At 35.2% G+C, this 20,967-nt stretch overlaps 1 protein-coding gene across 2 annotated transcripts in view; it reads left to right on the forward strand.

Annotated features, from left to right (window-relative positions):
- LOC149795610 (solute carrier family 23 member 2-like) overlaps positions 1–20,967 on the forward strand; it is a 162,095-nt gene that overhangs the window by 130,429 nt on the left and 10,699 nt on the right. For both annotated transcript variants that reach the window (XR_016422363.1, XM_089965435.1), the window contains exons 8-11: positions 1,570–1,726; positions 3,248–3,501; positions 10,772–11,045; positions 15,126–15,221. Coding sequence is in view for 1 of the 2 variants with exons in the window: in XM_089965435.1 (XP_089821561.1) it covers positions 1,570–1,726; positions 3,248–3,501; positions 10,772–11,045; positions 15,126–15,221 (781 nt within the window). In the remaining variant the exon portion in view is untranslated. The remainder of the gene's footprint in view (positions 1–1,569; positions 1,727–3,247; positions 3,502–10,771; positions 11,046–15,125; positions 15,222–20,967) is intronic.

The following is a 20,967-nucleotide window of genomic DNA, read 5'->3' on the forward strand; positions in this document are numbered from 1 at the left end:
AACGCCATTTTTCAGCACAAGATAGGCTATACATGGCAGCCAGTATAACCGGTGGAGGAAGAACCCTGGAAAACCCAGGAAAGAACCACCAACCCACGAGAAGCTACTGGCAGGCTTTCCCACGTACCCACGCTAGCCGAGCCTTGGGCTCAAACCCACGCAGACAGAGGTGAGATGTAGTGATCCGGAACAGTGAGCGCTTTAGATTGCTCGGCCACTCCGGGCCCCATCGCCAGTATTAAAACTAGGAGACCCTTCAAACAACATCCTCCACCCCAAACTTTTTAAGAAGTATTTGACTAAATTTGACAAGATATATCCTGGTAAGAAGGCATTTTAAGTGTTGATTTACCATCAAGTTTAATAAAATGCTGAAAAAAAGAACTGAAAAATGAAAATGACCACTTAACCAAATTTAACCAAATTTCACAGAAACTATCCTATTGCTTTGGGTTTAATGCCATTTTCCAGAACATGATAGGCCAGAGGTCGGCAACCTGTTTGACTTAGCATGCCACTTATTCTGGATTTATTACAAAATGAATGAGTGTGTGCTACCAGTAAGAGAGTAACTCTGTTAAAATCTTGATTTTTGTCTACCAATTGCATACCACACAAAACCTCTTGATGTGCCACCTTGTGGCATGCATGCCATAGGTTGCTGACCCCTGTGAAGAAGAATAGGAAGCAGCTAGCAAGCTTTCTAACATGCCAACATTGGCTAAGCCATACACTCGAATCCATGCTGACAGCGGTGAGATGGCAGTGTTGTTGTTGTTGTAGGGTTTAACACCATTTTTCAGCACACGATGGGCTATACATGGCGGCCAGTATTAATGGTGGAGGAAGACCCCGGAAAACCCCCAGAAAGAACCACCCACCCACAAGAAGCTGCTGGCAAGCTTTCTCACATACCCACAGTAGCCGAATCCGAGACTTGAACCCACACAGACAGAGGTGAGATGGCAGTGATCCTTAACGGAGAGCACTTTAGACCACTCGGCCACTCGGGGCCCCGAGATGGCAGTGATGGATGATGGCATGTGCTTTAGACCACTGTGCTACCTGGGGCCTCCAAAGTATCCTGTGATAAGGTGTTTAATGTTTGCACAAATGGTGATGATATGCCATTCAATACAGCTGCTATTACAAAAGAAGTAAAAAGCCTTTAAATGACAGAAGGTATTATACCAACCCAAAATGTCCTTGCATTGGCCGTTAGGTATATGTCAGCAAATGAGCATTCCTAAGCCTACTTGGGTCTCTTGTGGATTTTGTGGTTGCTACAAACCACAGTTATAAATACCAATTGAATGATGTGGTTGCTACAAACCACAGTTATAAATACCAGTTGAATGATATCCTTCTTTGAGGGAATGGGACACCTTCCACAATACATCAATTAAATACCAACAAATCCATGTAATTGATAGCTAGACAAATAAATAAATTGATAGTACATGTCATGTATAAGGCAGTGTTTGTTGGACTGAAAATCAGGGATGCAAACCACATGTAGTTTGACAAAGACAGCCTTACTGGAGATGGTATGTATTCTTTTTGTTGTAGATTTTGATTGGTGTGATAGTGGGTTGGATATTGTGTTTGATACTGACCGCTACAAACTTCATTCCATATGATCCAGATAGGAGTAGTTTCTTCACCCGCACTGACTCAAGGTTAAATGTCATCGAGAAAGCCAAATGGTTTTATTTCCCATACCCAGGTAAGCCACCTATTCCTTAACATTTTCCATTCACATGCATGGTTTGATATTTTTAATCGTACATTGTGAGTGACCATATCTGCCTATCTGTCTCTCTCTGTCTAACCGTGTAATATTATGCCTTCTTATAATTATAAACAATACACTACTTTTGCATTACCAAATTTATATTGGTATAATTTATTACCTAATTTTGGCAAAAGTTTCAGATGCTGATAAAATATGTATGCGAAGATTCTTTGATATTTTTCTTTAGAAAAGTTGATATGTTCATGAGTTGGACACACAAAGTAGAGAGGTTATTATATCCACTTTTGTTTTGTTTAGATACTGTGACTGATCATATGTTTTTCTTTTTATCCATTTTGATTTTGCAGAATTATTTTGATTTTTTTAAACCCCATATCCTGAATTAAATTTTCAAAATTCCAGAAGAACATTTTCTTTTTTTAAATTTTGAATAAGTTTTTATTTTTGTGACACAGGCTGCAAGAAAAGTACTTAAGGACCTATATTATAGACTGGTACATAGAGTATAATTTTACAGTGTAAAAGAATAGAATTTAAATGACAAGAAACGAGTCCATTATACTGTAAATAGGTGAAAAATAGCAGATTAAGAGACAGGAAGATGCAGACAATTCATGAGGATATTTAATATTTATGGTTATAGTTTTAGCCAAGAAATTCAAGATTCTGGAATGGGATCAGTGGATAAACCATTAATTCTCATTGGATCTTAATTGTGACTGCATACAGGTAACTGCAGCGTGACAATAGATGTGTGTTGTTTTTAATGATCATTTTACCCATTCACACCATGATGCATAGATACAATAAAATTGTTACTAAGATTCCATGATGCATAGATCCAATAAAATTATTACTAAGATTCCATGATGCATAGATACAATAAAATTGTTACTAAGATTCCATGATGCATAGATCCAATAAAATTGTTACTAAGATTCAATGATGCATAGATACAATAAAATTATTACTAAGATTCCATGATGCATAGATACAATAAAATTGTTACTAAGATTCCATGATGCATAGATCCAATAAAATTCTTACTAAGATTCAATGATGCATAGATACAATAAAATTGTTACTAAAATTCCATGATGCATAGATACAATAAAATTGTTACTAATATTCCATGATGCATAGATACAATAAAATTGTTACTAAGATTCCAGATAAACATGGGTTGGCATTTCAGCTGTCACTTGGTTCATCCTGTACATCTTAACTCCATCCACAACCAGTAAAAATGGTTGATCGTATTACATATCACTGGTTTCATAAGAATGAACATATGACAATGAAGGTTTCAGTTTCTTAATGCAGCTGTCTACAGGGTTGGCACAGGTCAAAGGTGACATTTTCATTGTTAACATAGACACTTCTCCTGATAACTTGAACTCTATCTCCATTGACTGGGGGGGGGGATTATACTTGGAAAATACAAAAAGTGTGGATGTTTGCCATCTCTAGTTGAATTGTACAATTTTTCAGGCCAGTTTGGAGCTTTCCAGTTCAGCAGCAGTGCTCTTGTTGGCTGCTTACTTGCCACCTTACTGTCTATCTTGGATTCTGTCGGAGACTATTATGCATGCTCGAAGGTATGTCATGTCCCACCACCACCCAGACATGCTGTCAACAGGGGCCTGGCAGTGGAGGGATTCTGTACAATTCTATCTGGATTGGTGGGATGTGGTCATGCCACTACAACTTATGCTGGGAACATAGGAGCTATGGGCCTTACAAAGGTAATTTTAGTAAATCATTTTCCAGAACATTGCAGTAGTGAATGTCGCTAGGGTATCCCCATTCACTACTCATAGCTTATTATTGTTCTTCTTGTTGAGCATTATATAACTTTTTTTTCCCCATGTAAATTACAAACAGTAATACACATATTACAAATAGTAATACACATATTACAAATAGTAATACACATATTACAAACAGTAATACACATATTACAAATAGTAATACACATATTACAAACAGTAATACACATATTCCATTAGTAATTTACCAAAGATGCATAATCAAAATGTATATCCTTCAAGTAGGCCTTTACAACTCACAAAATTGAAATTCCTTATGTACTAAAGGCCTTTACAATTCAGTAGATTGAAATCCTTGCAGTACTATAGGCCTTTGCAATTCAGTAGATTGAAATCCTTGAAGTATTATAGGCGTTTACAATTCAGTAGATTGAAATCCTTTCAGTACTATAGGCCTTTGCAATTCAGTAGATTGAAATCCTTGTAGTATTATAGCCCTTTACAATTCAGTATATTGAAATCCTTGAAGTACTATAGGCCTTTACAATTCAGTACATTGAACTCCTTGAAGTACTATAGGCCTTTATAATTCAGTACATCTAAATTATTTTGTGTACTATGGACATTTTACAGTTCAGTATATTGAAATCCTTGAAGTACTATAGGCCTTTACAATTCAGTATATTGAAATCCTTGAAGTACTATATGCCTTTACAATTCAGTACATTATAATCCTTGAAGTACTATAGGCCTTTATAATTCAGTACATTGAAATCCTTGAAGTACTATAGGCCTTTATAATTCAGTACATCTAAATTATTTTGTGTACTATGGACATTTTACAGTTCAGTATATTGAAATCCTTGAAGTACTATAGGCCTTTACAATTCAGTATATTGAAATCCTTGAAGTACTATATGCCTTTACAATTCAGTACATTATAATCCTTGAAGTACTATAGGCCTTTACAATTCAGTACATTGAAATCCTTGAAGTACTATAGGCCTTTACAATTCAGTACATTGAAATCCTTGAAGTACTATAGGCCTTTATAATTCAGTACATTGAACTCCTTGAAGTACTATAGGCCTTTATAATTCAGTACATTGAACTCCTTGAACTACTATAGGCCTTGACAATTCAGTACATTGAAATCCTTGAAGTACTATAGGCCTTTATAATTCAGTACATCTAAAATATTCATGTACTATGGACATTTTACAATTCAGTACATTGAAATCATTGAAGTACTATAGGCCTTTACAATTCAGTACATTGAAATCCTTGAAGTACTATAGGCCTTGACAATTCAGTACATTGAACTCCTTGAAGTACTATAGGCCTTTATAATTCAGTACATCTAAATTATTTTGTGTACTATGGACATTTTACAGTTCAGTATATTGAAATCATTGAAGTACTATAGGCCTTTACAATTCAGTACATTGAAATCCTTGAACTACTATAGGCCTTTACAATTCAGTACATTGAACTCCTTGAAGTACTATAGGCCTTTATAATTCAGTACATCTAAAATATTCATGTACTATGGACATTTTACAATTCAGTACATTGAAATCATTGAAGTACTATAGGCCTTGACAATTCAGTACATTGAACTCCATGAAGTACTATAGGCCTTTATAATTCAGTACATCTAAATTATTCATGTACTATGGACATTTTACAATTCAGTATATTGAAATCCTTGAAGTACTATAGGCCTTTACAATTCAGTACATTGAACTCCTTGAAGTACTATAGGCCTTTACAATTCAATATATTGAAATCCTTGAAGTACTATAGGCCTTTACAGTTCAGTACATTGAAATCCTTGAAGTACTATAAGCCTTTATAATTCAGTACATCTAAATTATTCATGTACTATGGACATTTTACAATTCAGTACATTGAAATCCTTGAAGTACTATAGGCCTTTACAGTTCAGTACATTGAAATCCATGAAGTAATATAGGCCTTTACACTTCAGTACATTGAACTCACTAAAGTACTATAGGCCTTTACAGTTCAGTACATTTAAATCCTTTAAGTACCATTGGCCTTGACAATTCAGTACATTGAAATCCTTGAAGTACTATAGGCCTGGACAATTCAGTACACTGAACTCATTGAAGTACTATAGGCCTTTACAGTTCAGTACATCAAAATCATTCATGTACTATCGGCATTTTACAATTCAGTATATTGAAATCCTTGAAGTACTATAGGCCTTTATAATTCAGTACATTGAAATCCTTGAAGTACTATAGGCCTTTACAGTTCAGTACATTGAAATCCTTGAAGTACTATTGACAATTCAGTACATTGAAATCCTTGAAGTACTATAGGCCTTTACAATTCAGTATATTGAAATCCTTGAAGTAATATTGGCCTTTACAATTCATTACATTGAAATCCTTGAAGTACTATAGACCTTTACAGTTCATTGTATTGAATTCCTTGAAGTACTATAGGCCTTGACAATTCATTACATTGAAATCCTTGAAGTACTATAGGCACATTGAAATCCTTCAAGTACTATAGGCCTTTACAGTTCAGTACATTGAAATCCATGCAGTACTATAGGCCTTTACAATTCAGTATATTGAAATCCTTGAAGTACTATAGGCCTTTACAGTTCAGTACATTGAAATCCATGAAGTAATATTGGCCTTTACACTTCAGTACATTGAACTCACTAAAGTACTATAGGCCTTTACAGTTCAGTACATTTAAATCCTTTAAGTACCATTGGCCTTGACAATTCAGTACATTGAAATCCTTTATAGGCCTTTATAATTGAGTACATTGAAATCCTTGAAGTACTATAGACCTGGACAATTCAGTACATTGAACTCATTGAAGTACTATAGACCTTTACAGTTCAGTACATCAAAATCATTCATGTACTATCGGCATTTTACAATTCAGTATATTGAAATCCTTGAAGTACTATAGGCCTTTATAATTCAGTACATTGAAATCCTTGAAGTACTATAGGCCTTTACAGTTCAGTACATTGAAATCCTTGAAGTACTATTGACAATTCAGTACATTGAAATCCTTGAAGTACTATAGGCCTTTACAATTCAGTATATTGAAATCCTTGAAGTAATATTGGCCTTTACAATTCATTACATTGAAATCCTTGAAGTACTATAGGCCTTTACAGTTCATTATATTGAATTCCTTGAAGTACTATAGGCCTTGACAATTCATTACATTGAAATCCTTCAAGTACTATAGGCACATTGAAATCCTTCAAGTACTATAGGCCTTTACAGTTCAGTACATTGAAATCCTTGCAGTACTATAGGCCTTTACAATTCAGTATATTGAAATCCTTGAAGTACTATAGGCCTTTTCAATTCAGTACATTGAAATCCTTGAAGTACTATAGGCCTTTATAATTCAGTACATTGAACTCCTTGAAGCACTATAGACCTTTATAATTCAGTACATCTAAATTATGCATGTACTATGGACATTTTACAATTGAGTACTTTGAAATCCTTGAAGTACTATAGGCCTTTATAATTCAGTACATCTAAATTATTTTGTGTACTATGGACATTTTACAGTTCAGTATATTGAAATCATTGAAGTACTATAGGCCTTTACAATTCAGTACATTGAAATCCTTGAACTACTATAGGCCTTTACAATTCAGTACATTGAACTCCATGAAGTACTATAGGCCTTTATAATTCAGTACATCTAAATTATTCATGTACTATGGACATTTTACAATTCAGTATATTGAAATCCTTGAAGTACTATAGGCCTTTACAATTCAGTACATTGAACTCCTTGAAGTACTATAGGCCTTTACAATTCAATATATTGAAATCCTTGAAGTACTATAGGCCTTTACAGTTCAGTACATTGAAATCCTTGAAGTACTATAAGCCTTTATAATTCAGTACATCTAAATTATTCATGTACTATGGACATTTTACAATTCAGTACATTGAAATCCTTGAAGTACTATAGGCCTTTACAGTTCAGTACATTGAAATCCATGAAGTAATATAGGCCTTTACACTTCAGTACATTGAACTCACTAAAGTACTATAGGCCTTTACAGTTCAGTACATTTAAATCCTTTAAGTACCATTGGCCTTGACAATTCAGTACATTGAAATCCTTGAAGTACTATAGGCCTGGACAATTCAGTACACTGAACTCATTGAAGTACTATAGGCCTTTACAGTTCAGTACATCAAAATCATTCATGTACTATCGGCATTTTACAATTCAGTATATTGAAATCCTTGAAGTACTATAGGCCTTTATAATTCAGTACATTGAAATCCTTGAAGTACTATAGGCCTTTACAGTTCAGTACATTGAAATCCTTGAAGTACTATTGACAATTCAGTACATTGAAATCCTTGAAGTACTATAGGCCTTTACAATTCAGTATATTGAAATCCTTGAAGTAATATTGGCCTTTACAATTCATTACATTGAAATCCTTGAAGTACTATAGACCTTTACAGTTCATTGTATTGAATTCCTTGAAGTACTATAGGCCTTGACAATTCATTACATTGAAATCCTTGAAGTACTATAGGCACATTGAAATCCTTCAAGTACTATAGGCCTTTACAGTTCAGTACATTGAAATCCTTGCAGTACTATAGGCCTTTACAATTCAGTATATTGAAATCCTTGAAGTACTATAGGCCTTTACAGTTCAGTACATTGAAATCCATGAAGTAATATTGGCCTTTACACTTCAGTACATTGAACTCACTAAAGTACTATAGGCCTTTACAGTTCAGTACATTTAAATCCTTTAAGTACCATTGGCCTTGACAATTCAGTACATTGAAATCCTTTATAGGCCTTTATAATTGAGTACATTGAAATCCTTGAAGTACTATAGACCTGGACAATTCAGTACATTGAACTCATTGAAGTACTATAGACCTTTACAGTTCAGTACATCAAAATCATTCATGTACTATCGGCATTTTACAATTCAGTATATTGAAATCCTTGAAGTACTATAGGCCTTTATAATTCAGTACATTGAAATCCTTGAAGTACTATAGGCCTTTACAGTTCAGTACATTGAAATCCTTGAAGTACTATTGACAATTCAGTACATTGAAATCCTTGAAGTACTATAGGCCTTTACAATTCAGTATATTGAAATCCTTGAAGTAATATTGGCCTTTACAATTCATTACATTGAAATCCTTGAAGTACTATAGGCCTTTACAGTTCATTATATTGAATTCCTTGAAGTACTATAGGCCTTGACAATTCATTACATTGAAATCCTTCAAGTACTATAGGCACATTGAAATCCTTCAAGTACTATAGGCCTTTACAGTTCAGTACATTGAAATCCTTGCAGTACTATAGGCCTTTACAATTCAGTATATTGAAATCCTTGAAGTACTATAGGCCTTTTCAATTCAGTACATTGAAATCCTTGAAGTACTATAGGCCTTTATAATTCAGTACATTGAACTCCTTGAAGCACTATAGACCTTTATAATTCAGTACATCTAAATTATGCATGTACTATGGACATTTTACAATTGAGTACTTTGAAATCCTTGAAGTACTATAGGCCTTTATAATTCAGTACATTCAACTCCTTGAAGTACTATAGGCCTTTACAGTTCAGTACATTGAAATCCTTGAAGTACTATTGGCCTTGACAATTCAGTACATTGAAATCCTTGAAGTACTATAGGCCTTTATAATTCAGTACATTGAAATCCTTGAAGTACTATAGGCCCGGACAATTCAGTACATTGAACTTACTGAAGTACTGTAGGCCTTTACAGTTCAGTACATCTAAATCATTCATGTATTATCAGCATTTTACAATTCAGTATATTGAAATCCTTGAAGTACTATAGGCCTTGACAATTCAGTGCATTGAACTCACTGAAGTACTATAGGCCTTTACAGTTCAGTACATTGAAATCCTTGAAGTACTATAGTCCTTGACAATTCATTACATTGAAATCCTTGAAGTACTATAGGCACATTGAAATCCTTGAAGTATTATAGGCCTTTACAGTTCAGTACATTGAAATCCTTGAAGTACTATAGGCCTTGACAATTCATTACATTGAAATCCTTGAAGTACTATAGGCACATTGAAATCCTTGAAGTACTATAGGCCTTTACAATTCAGTACATTGAAATCCTTGAAGTACTATAGGCACATTGAAATCCTTGAAGTATTATAGGCCTTTACAGTTCAGTACATTGAAATCCTTGAAGTACTATAGGCCTTGACAATTCATTACATTGAAATCCTTGAAGTACTATAGGCACATTGAAATCCTTGAAGTACTATAGGCCTTTACAATTCAGTACATTGAAATCCTTGAAGTACTATAGGCCTTTACAATTCAGTACATTGAAATCCTTGAAGTACTATAGGCCTTGACAATTCATTACATTGAAATCCTTGAAGTACTATAGGCACATTGAAATCCTTGAAGTACTATAGGCCTTTACAATTCAGTACATTGAAATCCTTGAAGTACTATAGGCACATTGAAATCCTTGAAGTATTATAGGCCTTTACAGTTCAGTACATTGAAATCCTTGAAGTACTATAGGCCTTGACAATTCATTACATTGAAATCCTTGAAGTATTATAGGCCTTTACAGTTCAGTACATTGAAATCCTTGAAGTACTATAGGCCTTGACAATTCATTACATTGAAATCCTTGAAGTACTATAGGCACATTGAAATCCTTGAAGTACTATAGGCCTTTACAATTCAGTACATTGAAATCCTTGAAGTACTATAGGCCTTTATAATTCAGTATATTGAACTCCATGATGTACTATAGGCCTTTATAATTCAGTACATTGAAATCCTTGAAGTACTATAGGCCTTTACAGTTCAGTGCATCTAAGTCATTCATGTACTATGGGCATTTTACAATTCAGTATATTGAAATCCTTCAAGTACAGTAGGCCATACATATTTATGACTGCATATGTACAAACTTTTTGGATTGTATGACTGATTTAGCTTGCTGGAGTAAGATTCATTACTGATCCATACACAAAGGTCTAGAAGTTGCCTATGTCGGTTTCCATGAGATTGCTTATGGATAATGAAGTAGACTGCCTACTTGTAGCCTATGGGACTTTGCCATGCAAGTGATGTCCCTTTGTTAGATATTTTTATGGCTGGTGGAAAACTAGTCCAGTATACTCTCACTGCACAAGTAAATCTTACTTTACTTTTTTTAATAGGTAGCAAGTAGACGCGTCTTTGTGGCAGTTGGAATCATCTACATGCTGTTTGGTGTGATTGGGAAATTCTCGGCTGTCTTCATCACTATTCCCTATCCCGTGTTGGGTGGAGCTCTCATCTCAATCGTTGGAGTTTTCATTGGTGTCATCTTATCAAACCTTCATGAAGTGTCACTGACATCGACTCGGAACCTAGCAATTATAGGGGTCTCTCTCCTGATAGGTGTCATGGTTCCTTACTGGATAGAGAAATATCCAGATGATATACTCACAGGTACTTTGCTGTTAATTGCAGATGCATGTATTTAAGAATTTAACGTTTTTTCATTGTTTATCTTGGTATAAACTGTCAGTTGACAACTCACACAGCAGATAATGCCCAAAGGGCATTATGTAAGCTATGTGAGTCGGCAACTGACAGTTTATACCACAATAAACTCAGAAAAAACGTTAAACTCTTATAATTGAAATTTCAATTATTTGTTATTTCGTTTGCATCATTAAAAAACAGAAATCTTAATTGAGTGTAGTAATACATATTTAGGGTTTACTGTTACATAGCTATTCGTAGCACTTGGGATTGTCCTGCTTTATCGTAATAAAGTCATCATAATACCAGTCCTTCAACCAATGAAAACCAAATTTAATCAATTATTTTTTTTTAAATTGTTAGAATGATCTTTTCCTTTAATTCTTACTTCGTGTCTGCCTTCACTGGCAGTGTTTATCTTATGCTGTACACATGACTCTATTTATAGAAGTGGGTATTCTTAGAAAAGTAGTTCTCCTTACAGGTCATACAGAAATAAACACAATTCATTTTGATCATGTGGTAACCTTCTGACCAATGGAAATGTTACTTTCCTTTACCAACTACTGGCATTGCAATTATCTGTGTATGAATGTTTCTGTGTAGTCGAGTTTGCACTGAAACCTGGAGATTGGCTAATTCAATAAACAATGACACATATTTTGGACATTGTGGAGTTAATTTGTACCAAAAAGCCATTGAGATGCACTACTGGAATGTACAGTGGCTGATTGACTGTACACTGTCACTGTCACATATTTTGAACAATACAGAGTTGATTTTGTACCAAAATCTGGAGATCTGCTGCTTGAAAGACAAACAAACTGTTCAGATAACTGTAATGCATATTTACTTAAAAATGTTGAGTTTTCATTAACACAAGAAACATCACTAGTTATTTTGCCACTCTGAATCGTTGCTGGAAACCAGATGTAACCATTCTCTTTCCATCAATGCTATTATATGACACTGAAGAGAAAGAAGCATGAAATGGATCCATTCAATTTATGATGGGTAATGTCTATAAAAATCATTTCCATGATGATGTTTGTTGAATTTTCAGTCATAATAATTATATTTCAGCTTATATTTCAATAACTGTTGTAAAAAAAAGGAAAACAAAGCTTTTGATTTTAATTGTGCAATAAATTAGTTACTGTATTTGAAGTGAAATAGTTGTGTACAGACCAAGAGTAGCTAAGGTGCAGTCTTGCTAGCCACTTCCAGTGCAATTCATTCATGTGAATATTTCTCACACTACTTACCAGATACTGTTATAACTGTTTACAACACACTATATGTGTAGGACACGTCAAATCTAGTACACTGTATAGATGGCATTATTATTAAATTCAACAGCAAATGTCAGAATTTTTTTAATGAATTATTTTCCCCACTTGTCCATTTTACCAAACAAATATATTAGAGTTATTCTCCTTTTTGCATAGATTTCTGGTCTTAAATCCATTTAGGGGTTTTCAAAATTTGATAAGTTTTTTCATACATCCAACACTTCATCATCATCCTTCCAATATAACCAAATTTCAATGTGTACATGTAGAAGCAAGTAACAGCCAAGATTTACCATTACATACAGCAGCATGTAACAGCCAAGATTTACCATTACATACAGCGGCATGTAACAGCTAAGATTTACCCTTACATACAATGGCATGCAACAGCCAAGACTTACCCTTACATACAGCGGCATGTAACAGCCAAAATTTACCCTTACATACAATGGCATGCAACAGCCAAGATTTACCATTACATACAACGGCATGTAACAGCCAAGATTTACCATTACATACAATGGCATGTAACAGCCAAGATTTACCATTACATACAACGGCATGCAACAGCCAAGATTTACCATTACATACAACGGCATGTAACAGCCAAGATTTACCATTACATACAACGGCATGTAACAGCCAAGATTTACCATTACATACAATGGCATGTAACAGCCAAGATTTACCCTTACATACAGTGGCATGTAACAGCCAAGATTTACCATTACATACAGTGGCATGTAACAGCCAAGATTTACCATTACATACAGTGGCATGTAACAGCCAAGATTTACCCTTACATACAATGGCATGCAACAGCCAAGATTTACCATTACATACAATGGCATGCAACAGTCAAGATTTACCATTACATAAACAGCCAAGATTTACCCTTACATACAATGGCATGTAACAGCCAAGATTTACTATTACATACAATGGCATGTAACAGCCAAGATTTACCCTTACATACAATGGCATGTAACAGCCAAGATTTACCCTTACATACAATGGCATGTAACAGCCAAGATTTACCATTACATACAGCGGCATGCAACAGCCAAGATTTACCATTACATACAGCCAAGATTTACCCTTACATACAATGGCATGTAACAGCCAAGATTTACCATTACATACAGCGGCATGCAACAGCCAAGATTTACCATTACATACAATGGCATGTAACAGCCAAGATTTACCATTACATACAGCGGCATGCAACAGCCAAGATTTACCCTTACATACAACGGCATGTAACAGCCAAGATTTACCATTACATACAACGGCATGTAACAGCCAAGATTTACCCTTACATACTCAGATTCTCAAAACAGTGTGACATAAATCTTTACTTTAATATTGGATTTCAGTACTTTTCTAAATTATTTGGTATTTATTCTGACATTATTTTTCTGTTTGACATTTTAAAAACCTATTTAACCAGTTCCCTGTATTCAGAACTCTAATCTCGGTACTTAAATTTATGAACTGAATCTAAGATTTCTATCTTTTGTTAACATGCTGAAATTTTTTATATTTCTTTATCTGGATACATTTTCCTGAGTTTGAAATATGTCTCTAATCAAGACTTAATTAATTTCCTCTTTGACATCAGGATAAATTGCTGTTAGATATTCTTTGTTTGGTTGATCATTGGTAATTTCTTTTATTTAAACTATGTATCACCATGTATTATATTGTGTTATCAATGAATGAGTATATTTTCTCTTCATATACTTTGCTTTTACCTGTATTAATGTATGTGCATTATTACATCAGTACAGTTCTCTTTAAATATCACACTTTCCATGTCTGAAACACACAATTTCATAATCTGCATGAATTGTCGAGTTTGTCAGATGAAAGTTCTCCAGACCAGATAGTATTTCAAGTAGCAGATCAAAGAGCAGTCATCATAAGGGACACAACTCCTTTGTATCTTGGAAAAAGCAATAGCATATGTTGTTGCCCTTTATCCAGTTCTGTTGGATTAAATCCAGTGCTCATATACAGCAAGAACTGAATGAAATAAATCATCCTCCATACATGTTCATCCATAAAATGGGTTCCAAATGCCATACATATGTTATATGAAAGGCAACTCAATCCAGAGGAGCTTTAAAGTGAGGGAGCACTTTATCCTTCAGAGAAATCCATGCAAATTACTATATATCTTATGATTTAATTCAGTTTGTGCGGACCATTCAGTTTGTGGGGGCCATTCCCAGATGTTGTTTCACATTATTATTGTTATGTAACTACTCATACCATTTTTCACCTTATAGCCATCTGTTTGGTTATAGATAATGAAATACAGAGCTGTTAAATAAGGTTGATTGGACATATTTTTGGAAAGTCCATTGGTTTGAAATGTGGCATGCTGAAAATCGTTACATAGAATGGCTTTATTCAAACCATCTATTTGTCTGCCACAAATGCATTTTTGTCACCCTCTAACTTGTTCTTCAGTTACCTGAATAATTTTTGTTTTGAGAATTTTAATTTTTGTAGTTCAACTGTAGGCAGTTTGTAGAAATGAATAATGAATGGTTCATTGTCAGATATCTTGAAGAAAGTACTATACAATATGTGTATCTATGCAAGTGTGTGTATATCTATGCAAGTGTGTGTGTGTATGTGTTTGTGCATTTATTTAATCATTTCTTTTGCTGAATATGAACTATAACCATAATCACCTTACAAGTCCCAGGCTGCCAGTGATTGAATATATTTTTTTATATTACAGGGAATTTAACAGTTGACAACCTTATTAAAATGTTCCTGGGCAATGCCAACTTTGCTGGTGCTATAACTGCATGTTTCCTGGACAACACAGTACCAGGTTTGTTTCTTTGGTTGTTTAGTATTTAATAATACAACTTCCTGACTTCCTGTTGTACATGAATACTATAGACCCATAGGTCATTGATACTTACATTGTGTCAGGATTAACTATTTAGTCCTATTTTGGGTGATCGACTTACCCACGATGTGGGCATTTTGTACTTGCTCTGTTTGCAGCTCAGTTGTTAAGATGTTGAACTCCTGACCAGAAGTGTGTTGTCAAAGTTCCCACCATTGGATCAGCCTGGACTGCCTATCATTATGTGTCCATGAGGAAGTCACTTCACTTAGCTGGCTTCAGCACAGTATCCATCAGAGTGTTGCTGTCTTATAAAACACTAATTCAGCACAATATCTGTCAGAGTGTTGCTGTGGTATAAAACACTAACTCAGCACAGTATCTGTTAGAGTGTTGCTGTCTTATAAAACACTAACTCAACACAATATCTGTCAGAGTGTTGCTGTGGTATAAAACACTTACCTCAGCACAGTATCCATCAGAGTGTTGCTGTGGTATAAAACACTAACTCAGCACAGTATCCATCAGAGTGTTGCTATGGTATGAAACACTAACTCAGCACAGTATCTGCCAGAGTGTTGCTGTGGTATAAAACACTAATTCAGCACAGTATCTGTCAGAGTGTTGCTGTGGTATAAAACACTAACTCAGCACAGTATCCATGAGAGTTGCTGTGGTATGAGACACTAACTCAGCACAATATCAGTCAGAGTGTTGCTGTGGTATAAAACTCTAACTCAGCACAGTATCCATAAAAGTGTTGCTATGGTATAAAACACTAACTCAGCACAGTATCCATCAGTGTTGTTGTGGTATAAAACACTAACTCATCATAGTATTCATCAGTATTGCTATGGTATAAAACACTAACTCAGCACAGTATCCATCAGAGTGTTGCTGTGGTATAAAACACTAATTCAGCACAGTATCCATCAGAGTGTTGCTATGGTATAAAACACTAACTCAGCACAGTATCCATCAGAGTGTTGCTGTGGTGTAAAACACTAACTCAGCACAGTATCCAGCAGAGTGTTGCTGTGGTGTAAAACACTAACTCAGCACAGTATCCAACAGAGTGTGCTGTGGTATAAAACACTAACTCAGCACAGTATCCAACAGAGTTGCTGTGGTATAAAACACTAACTCAGTACAGTATTAATCAGTGTTGCTGTGGTATAAAACACTAACTTGGCACAACCCAAAGTCTCCAGGCTGTTATAATTTGATTACGTGGGGGTGTCTTCCAATGAGATTTATAATTTGATATCATGGGGATGTCACCCAATGAGATTTATAATTTGATATCATAAGGGTTGTTTCCCATGGGGTGTCTCCCATGAGATTTATAATTTGATATCACGGGGGCAATCTCACAGTGAAATTTGTAATTTGATATCATGGGGATGTCAAGTGAGATTTATAATTTGATATCATGAGGGTGTCTTTTTTGAGATTATAATTCTCTATTGTGGGGTGTTTCACAATGAGATTTATAACTTGATATCATGGGGGTGTCTCCCGATGAGATTATAATTCAATATTGTGGATCGTTTCTCTAGGAGATTTGTAATTCAGTATCATGGGTGTGTCTCCCAGTGAGGTTATAATTCGATATTTTGGGTCATTTCCCTATGAGATTTATAATTCGATATTGTGGGGGTGTCCCCCATTAAGATTTATAATTTTATAATTTTATCTCATGGGAGCGTCTCCCAGTGAGATTTATAATTCGATATCATGGGGGTGTCTCCCAATGAGATTATAATTCAATATTGTCTCCCAATAAGGTTCATTATTTGATTCACCACTTGGAGTGGATCTGGTTGATAGTACTTCAGCTATGAAATTCTACAGAAAGGAGAAGAAGAAGGACTCTTTTTAGCAAAATAGGGTACTTTTATTGAAGGAAGGAGGACTTTGGGAAACAAAGGGCAATTTGTTTTGACTTGATGTCAACAGTGAAATGTAGAATTTCTTATTTTTGAAGGAGGGTGTAAACAATCTAAAGCAGGATCATATGTTTATCCAAAAGTAAATAAACAAATCAAATATGAGGAATAAATAAAGGTAACACTGTTTTAAGGTATTTTAGTGGTCTGGAGAGAGGAAATGGAGGGCACTTGAGGATACATTTTTTTAAAGGGCATTGAGGACAAAGGAAATGGTTCTGGTTGGGACATCTCCTCTATTTTATGCTAGCCATTAGACTTTATGTACATCATGTTATAATACATGCCTGTCTATTTATATCTGCATGCACAATAACAGTAGTTCTCTACCATTTACAGTAAAAGTTTCCAGACTTTGTATTGTAAATAGCTTGCATTTTGAGTAAGCAAGAAGTCTGTTGATTTTAGAGTCAAAATGGCAGTGGTCAGGGTAATTGTGACAAAGCAGCAAAATGATTCCACACACTAACATTATTTCTGCTTCACAGACCTGGACCAAATTTTGCAAGTAAATTATAATCCTGTTGAATTGGAGTTCAAAAGGCAAATATTCCAGTTCATTGTGACTGAAAAATAAAATATGTATTATGCACAAAAATGACACTTTTGGATTATGTACCTTGACCAAAGTTTTGTAGATGGCGTATACTTTGGGTATGTTAGGAGTCTGTTGATTTTGGGTCAAAAAATAAAAGGTCAAGGTCCCAGTGACTGAAGAAAGAAAGAAAGGTTTTGCATAATAAATTTAGTTCTCATTTGTACGTTTATCAAAGATGAGCACATGAAAGAAAATGCCTGTTGGTTTGGGGTTCCAGTTGCCAAAGATCAAGGTCATTGTGACACAAAGAAACTTGTGTTGTCCACAGTAACTTTTGTATTAGAATAAGTTCCTTGACCAGACTGTGTGTATGACTTTCACTTCGGGTAATAAAGAAATCTATACAGTTTTGGTTTAAAGGACAAAAGTTATGGTAAGTCCAATAAGAAAATAGTGATTTCTGCACAGTAAGTTTTGTTTTATGACCTTAAGTAATGGCCAAGGTCACTGAGATTTATTGATCTATAATCGTCAGAGTTAAGCATGCCCTACAAGTGCATATATATAGAGCACAAAATAAACATGGGGCAGGTGTATCATGGGAGGCTGGAATTTTTCTTGTTTTTTTCTTCGTATATCACAGAATATTTTTCACCAAATAACATATCCCTGTGACCTTAGGCACACTCTCCCCTTCTCAAGCAGAAATGATGCATTGCATGTGAAGGCATTCTGCATGTACATCTTAAGCAGCAACTTGACATCATTTATCTTTGAGTCTACATGTGCAGTACAAGTGATCAGTGGAGTGCATAACTGGCAACTTCTTTCTGTCTTGGTGAGAAGCAACAGTGATACCACTACCTAAACCTGAAAAGGACCTAACTAACCCACTGAACTATTTGCCCATAGCATTAAGAAGCTGTATTTGCAAAGCCATGGGATGGATGATAAATGACTGACTTGTCTGATATCTTGAATCCAACAAACTACTATCAGGCATTCATTGTGGATTCAGGTGCCACAGAAGCACAATAAACCATCTTGTCAGACTTGAAAAATTTATTTGAGAAGTACAGTTGACCATCTTGTCAGATTTGAAGAATTTATTAGAGAAGTACAGTGGACCATTGTGTCAGACTTGAAGTACTTATTAGTAACGTTCAGTGGACCATCTTGTCAGACTGGAAGTACTTATTAGTAAAGTACAGTGGACCATCTTGTCAGACTGGAAGTACTTATTAGTAAAGTACAGTGGACCATCTTGTCAGACTGGAAGTACTTATTAGTAAAGTACAGTGGACCATCTTGTCAGACTGGAAGTACTTATTAGTAAAGTACAGTGGACCATCTTGTCAGACTGGAAGTACTTATTAGTAAAGTACAGTGGACCATCTTGTCAGACTGGAAGTACTTATTAGTAAAGTACAGTGGACCATCTTGTCAGACTGGAAGTACTTATTAGTAAAGTACAGTGGACCATCTTGTCAGACTGGAAGTACTTATTAGTAAAGTACAGTGGACCATCTTGTCAGACTGGAAGTACTTATTAGTAAAATACAGTGGACAATCTTGTCAGACTGGAAGTACTTATTAGTAAAGTACAGTGGACCATCTTGTCAGACTTGAAGTACTTATTAGTAAAGTACAGTGGACCATCTTGTCAGACTGGAAGTACTTATTAGTAAAGTACAGTGGACCATCTTGTCAGACTGGAAGTACTTATTAGTAAAGTACAGTGGACCATCTTGTCAGGCTTGAAGTATTTATTACTGAAGTACAAGTGACAATCTTGTCAGGCTTGAAGTATTTATTAGAGAAGTACAAGTGACAGTCTTGTCAGGCTTGAAGTATTTATTACTGAAGTACAGTTGACCACCTTGTCAGACTTGAAGTATTTATTAGAGAAGTACAAGTGACAATCTTGTCAGGCTTGAAGTATTTATTACTGAAGTACAGTTGACCATCTTGTCTTGTCTGACTTGAAGAATTTATTAGAGAAGCTTTCATAAATAAAGAACATATTGTTAATAAAGAACATATTGTTATTCCTGTTGTGGAAGACAGAATTTTTAGGGCTTATATTTGACTTTTGCATATTAATAACCATTATCAAAAAGCCCTGGATTTAATACATGGCAAACACATTGGGGAACAGATCAGAAGATCTTGCTTGAGTTATACAGGTCATTAATAAGATTGGAATGTGACTATGGCTTGGATTTGTAAGGATTAACTTATAAATCTTACCTGTAGATGCTTTGTCACATGTACAATCAGGGACTCAGATTTTGTCTGGGTGCATATAGATCTTCCCTTGAGAAAACTGTTGAGTCAAATGAACCATCTTTTATCTCAGACAGATGAAATTTACTTTTCAGTATTTCAACAGACTATCTTCTAATCCACCTATCCTGCATAGTATGTAGCCTTTAGGCCCAAATACCACACTTTGTATGCCTATAGGATGTAGCCTTTAAGCCCAAATACCACACTTTGTATGCCTATAGTATGTAGGCTTTAGGCCCAAATACCACACTTTGTATGCCTGTAGGATGTAGCCTTTAAGCCCAAATACCACACTTTGTATGCCTATAGTATGTAGGCTTTAGGCCCAAATACCACACTTTGTATGCTTATAGGATGTAGCCTTTAGGCCCAAATACCACACTTTGTATGCCTGTAGGATGTAGCCTTTAGGCCCAAATACCACACTTTGTATGCCTATAGGATGTAGCCTTTAGGCCCAAATACCACACTTTGTATGCTTGTAGGATGTAGCCTTTAGGCCCAAATACCACACGTGTATCATTTTAGGATTTAGCCTTTAGGCCCAAATACCACACTTTGTATGCTTATAGGATGTAGCCTTTTTGCCCAGATACCACACTTTGTATGCCTATAGGATGTAGCCTTTAGGCCCAAATACCACACTTTGTATACCTATAGGATGTAGTCTTTAGGCCCAAATACCACACTTTGTATGCTTATAGGATGTAGCCTTTAGGCCCAAATACCACACTTTGTATGCCTATAGGATGTAGCCTTTAGGCCCAAATATCACACTTTGTATGCCTATAGGATGTAGCCTTTAGGCCCAAATACCACACTTTGTATGCCTATAGGATGTAGCCTTTAGGCCCAAATACCACACTTTGTATGCCTATAGGATGTAGCCTTTAGGCCAAAATACCACACTTTGTATGCTTATAGGATGTAGCCTTTAGGCCCAAATACC

Source organism: Sinohyriopsis cumingii, chromosome 7 (assembly GCF_028554795.1).
Source record: "Sinohyriopsis cumingii isolate HCF-2022 chromosome 7, ASM2855479v2, whole genome shotgun sequence".
Lineage (NCBI taxonomy): Eukaryota > Metazoa > Mollusca > Bivalvia > Unionida > Unionidae > Sinohyriopsis > Sinohyriopsis cumingii.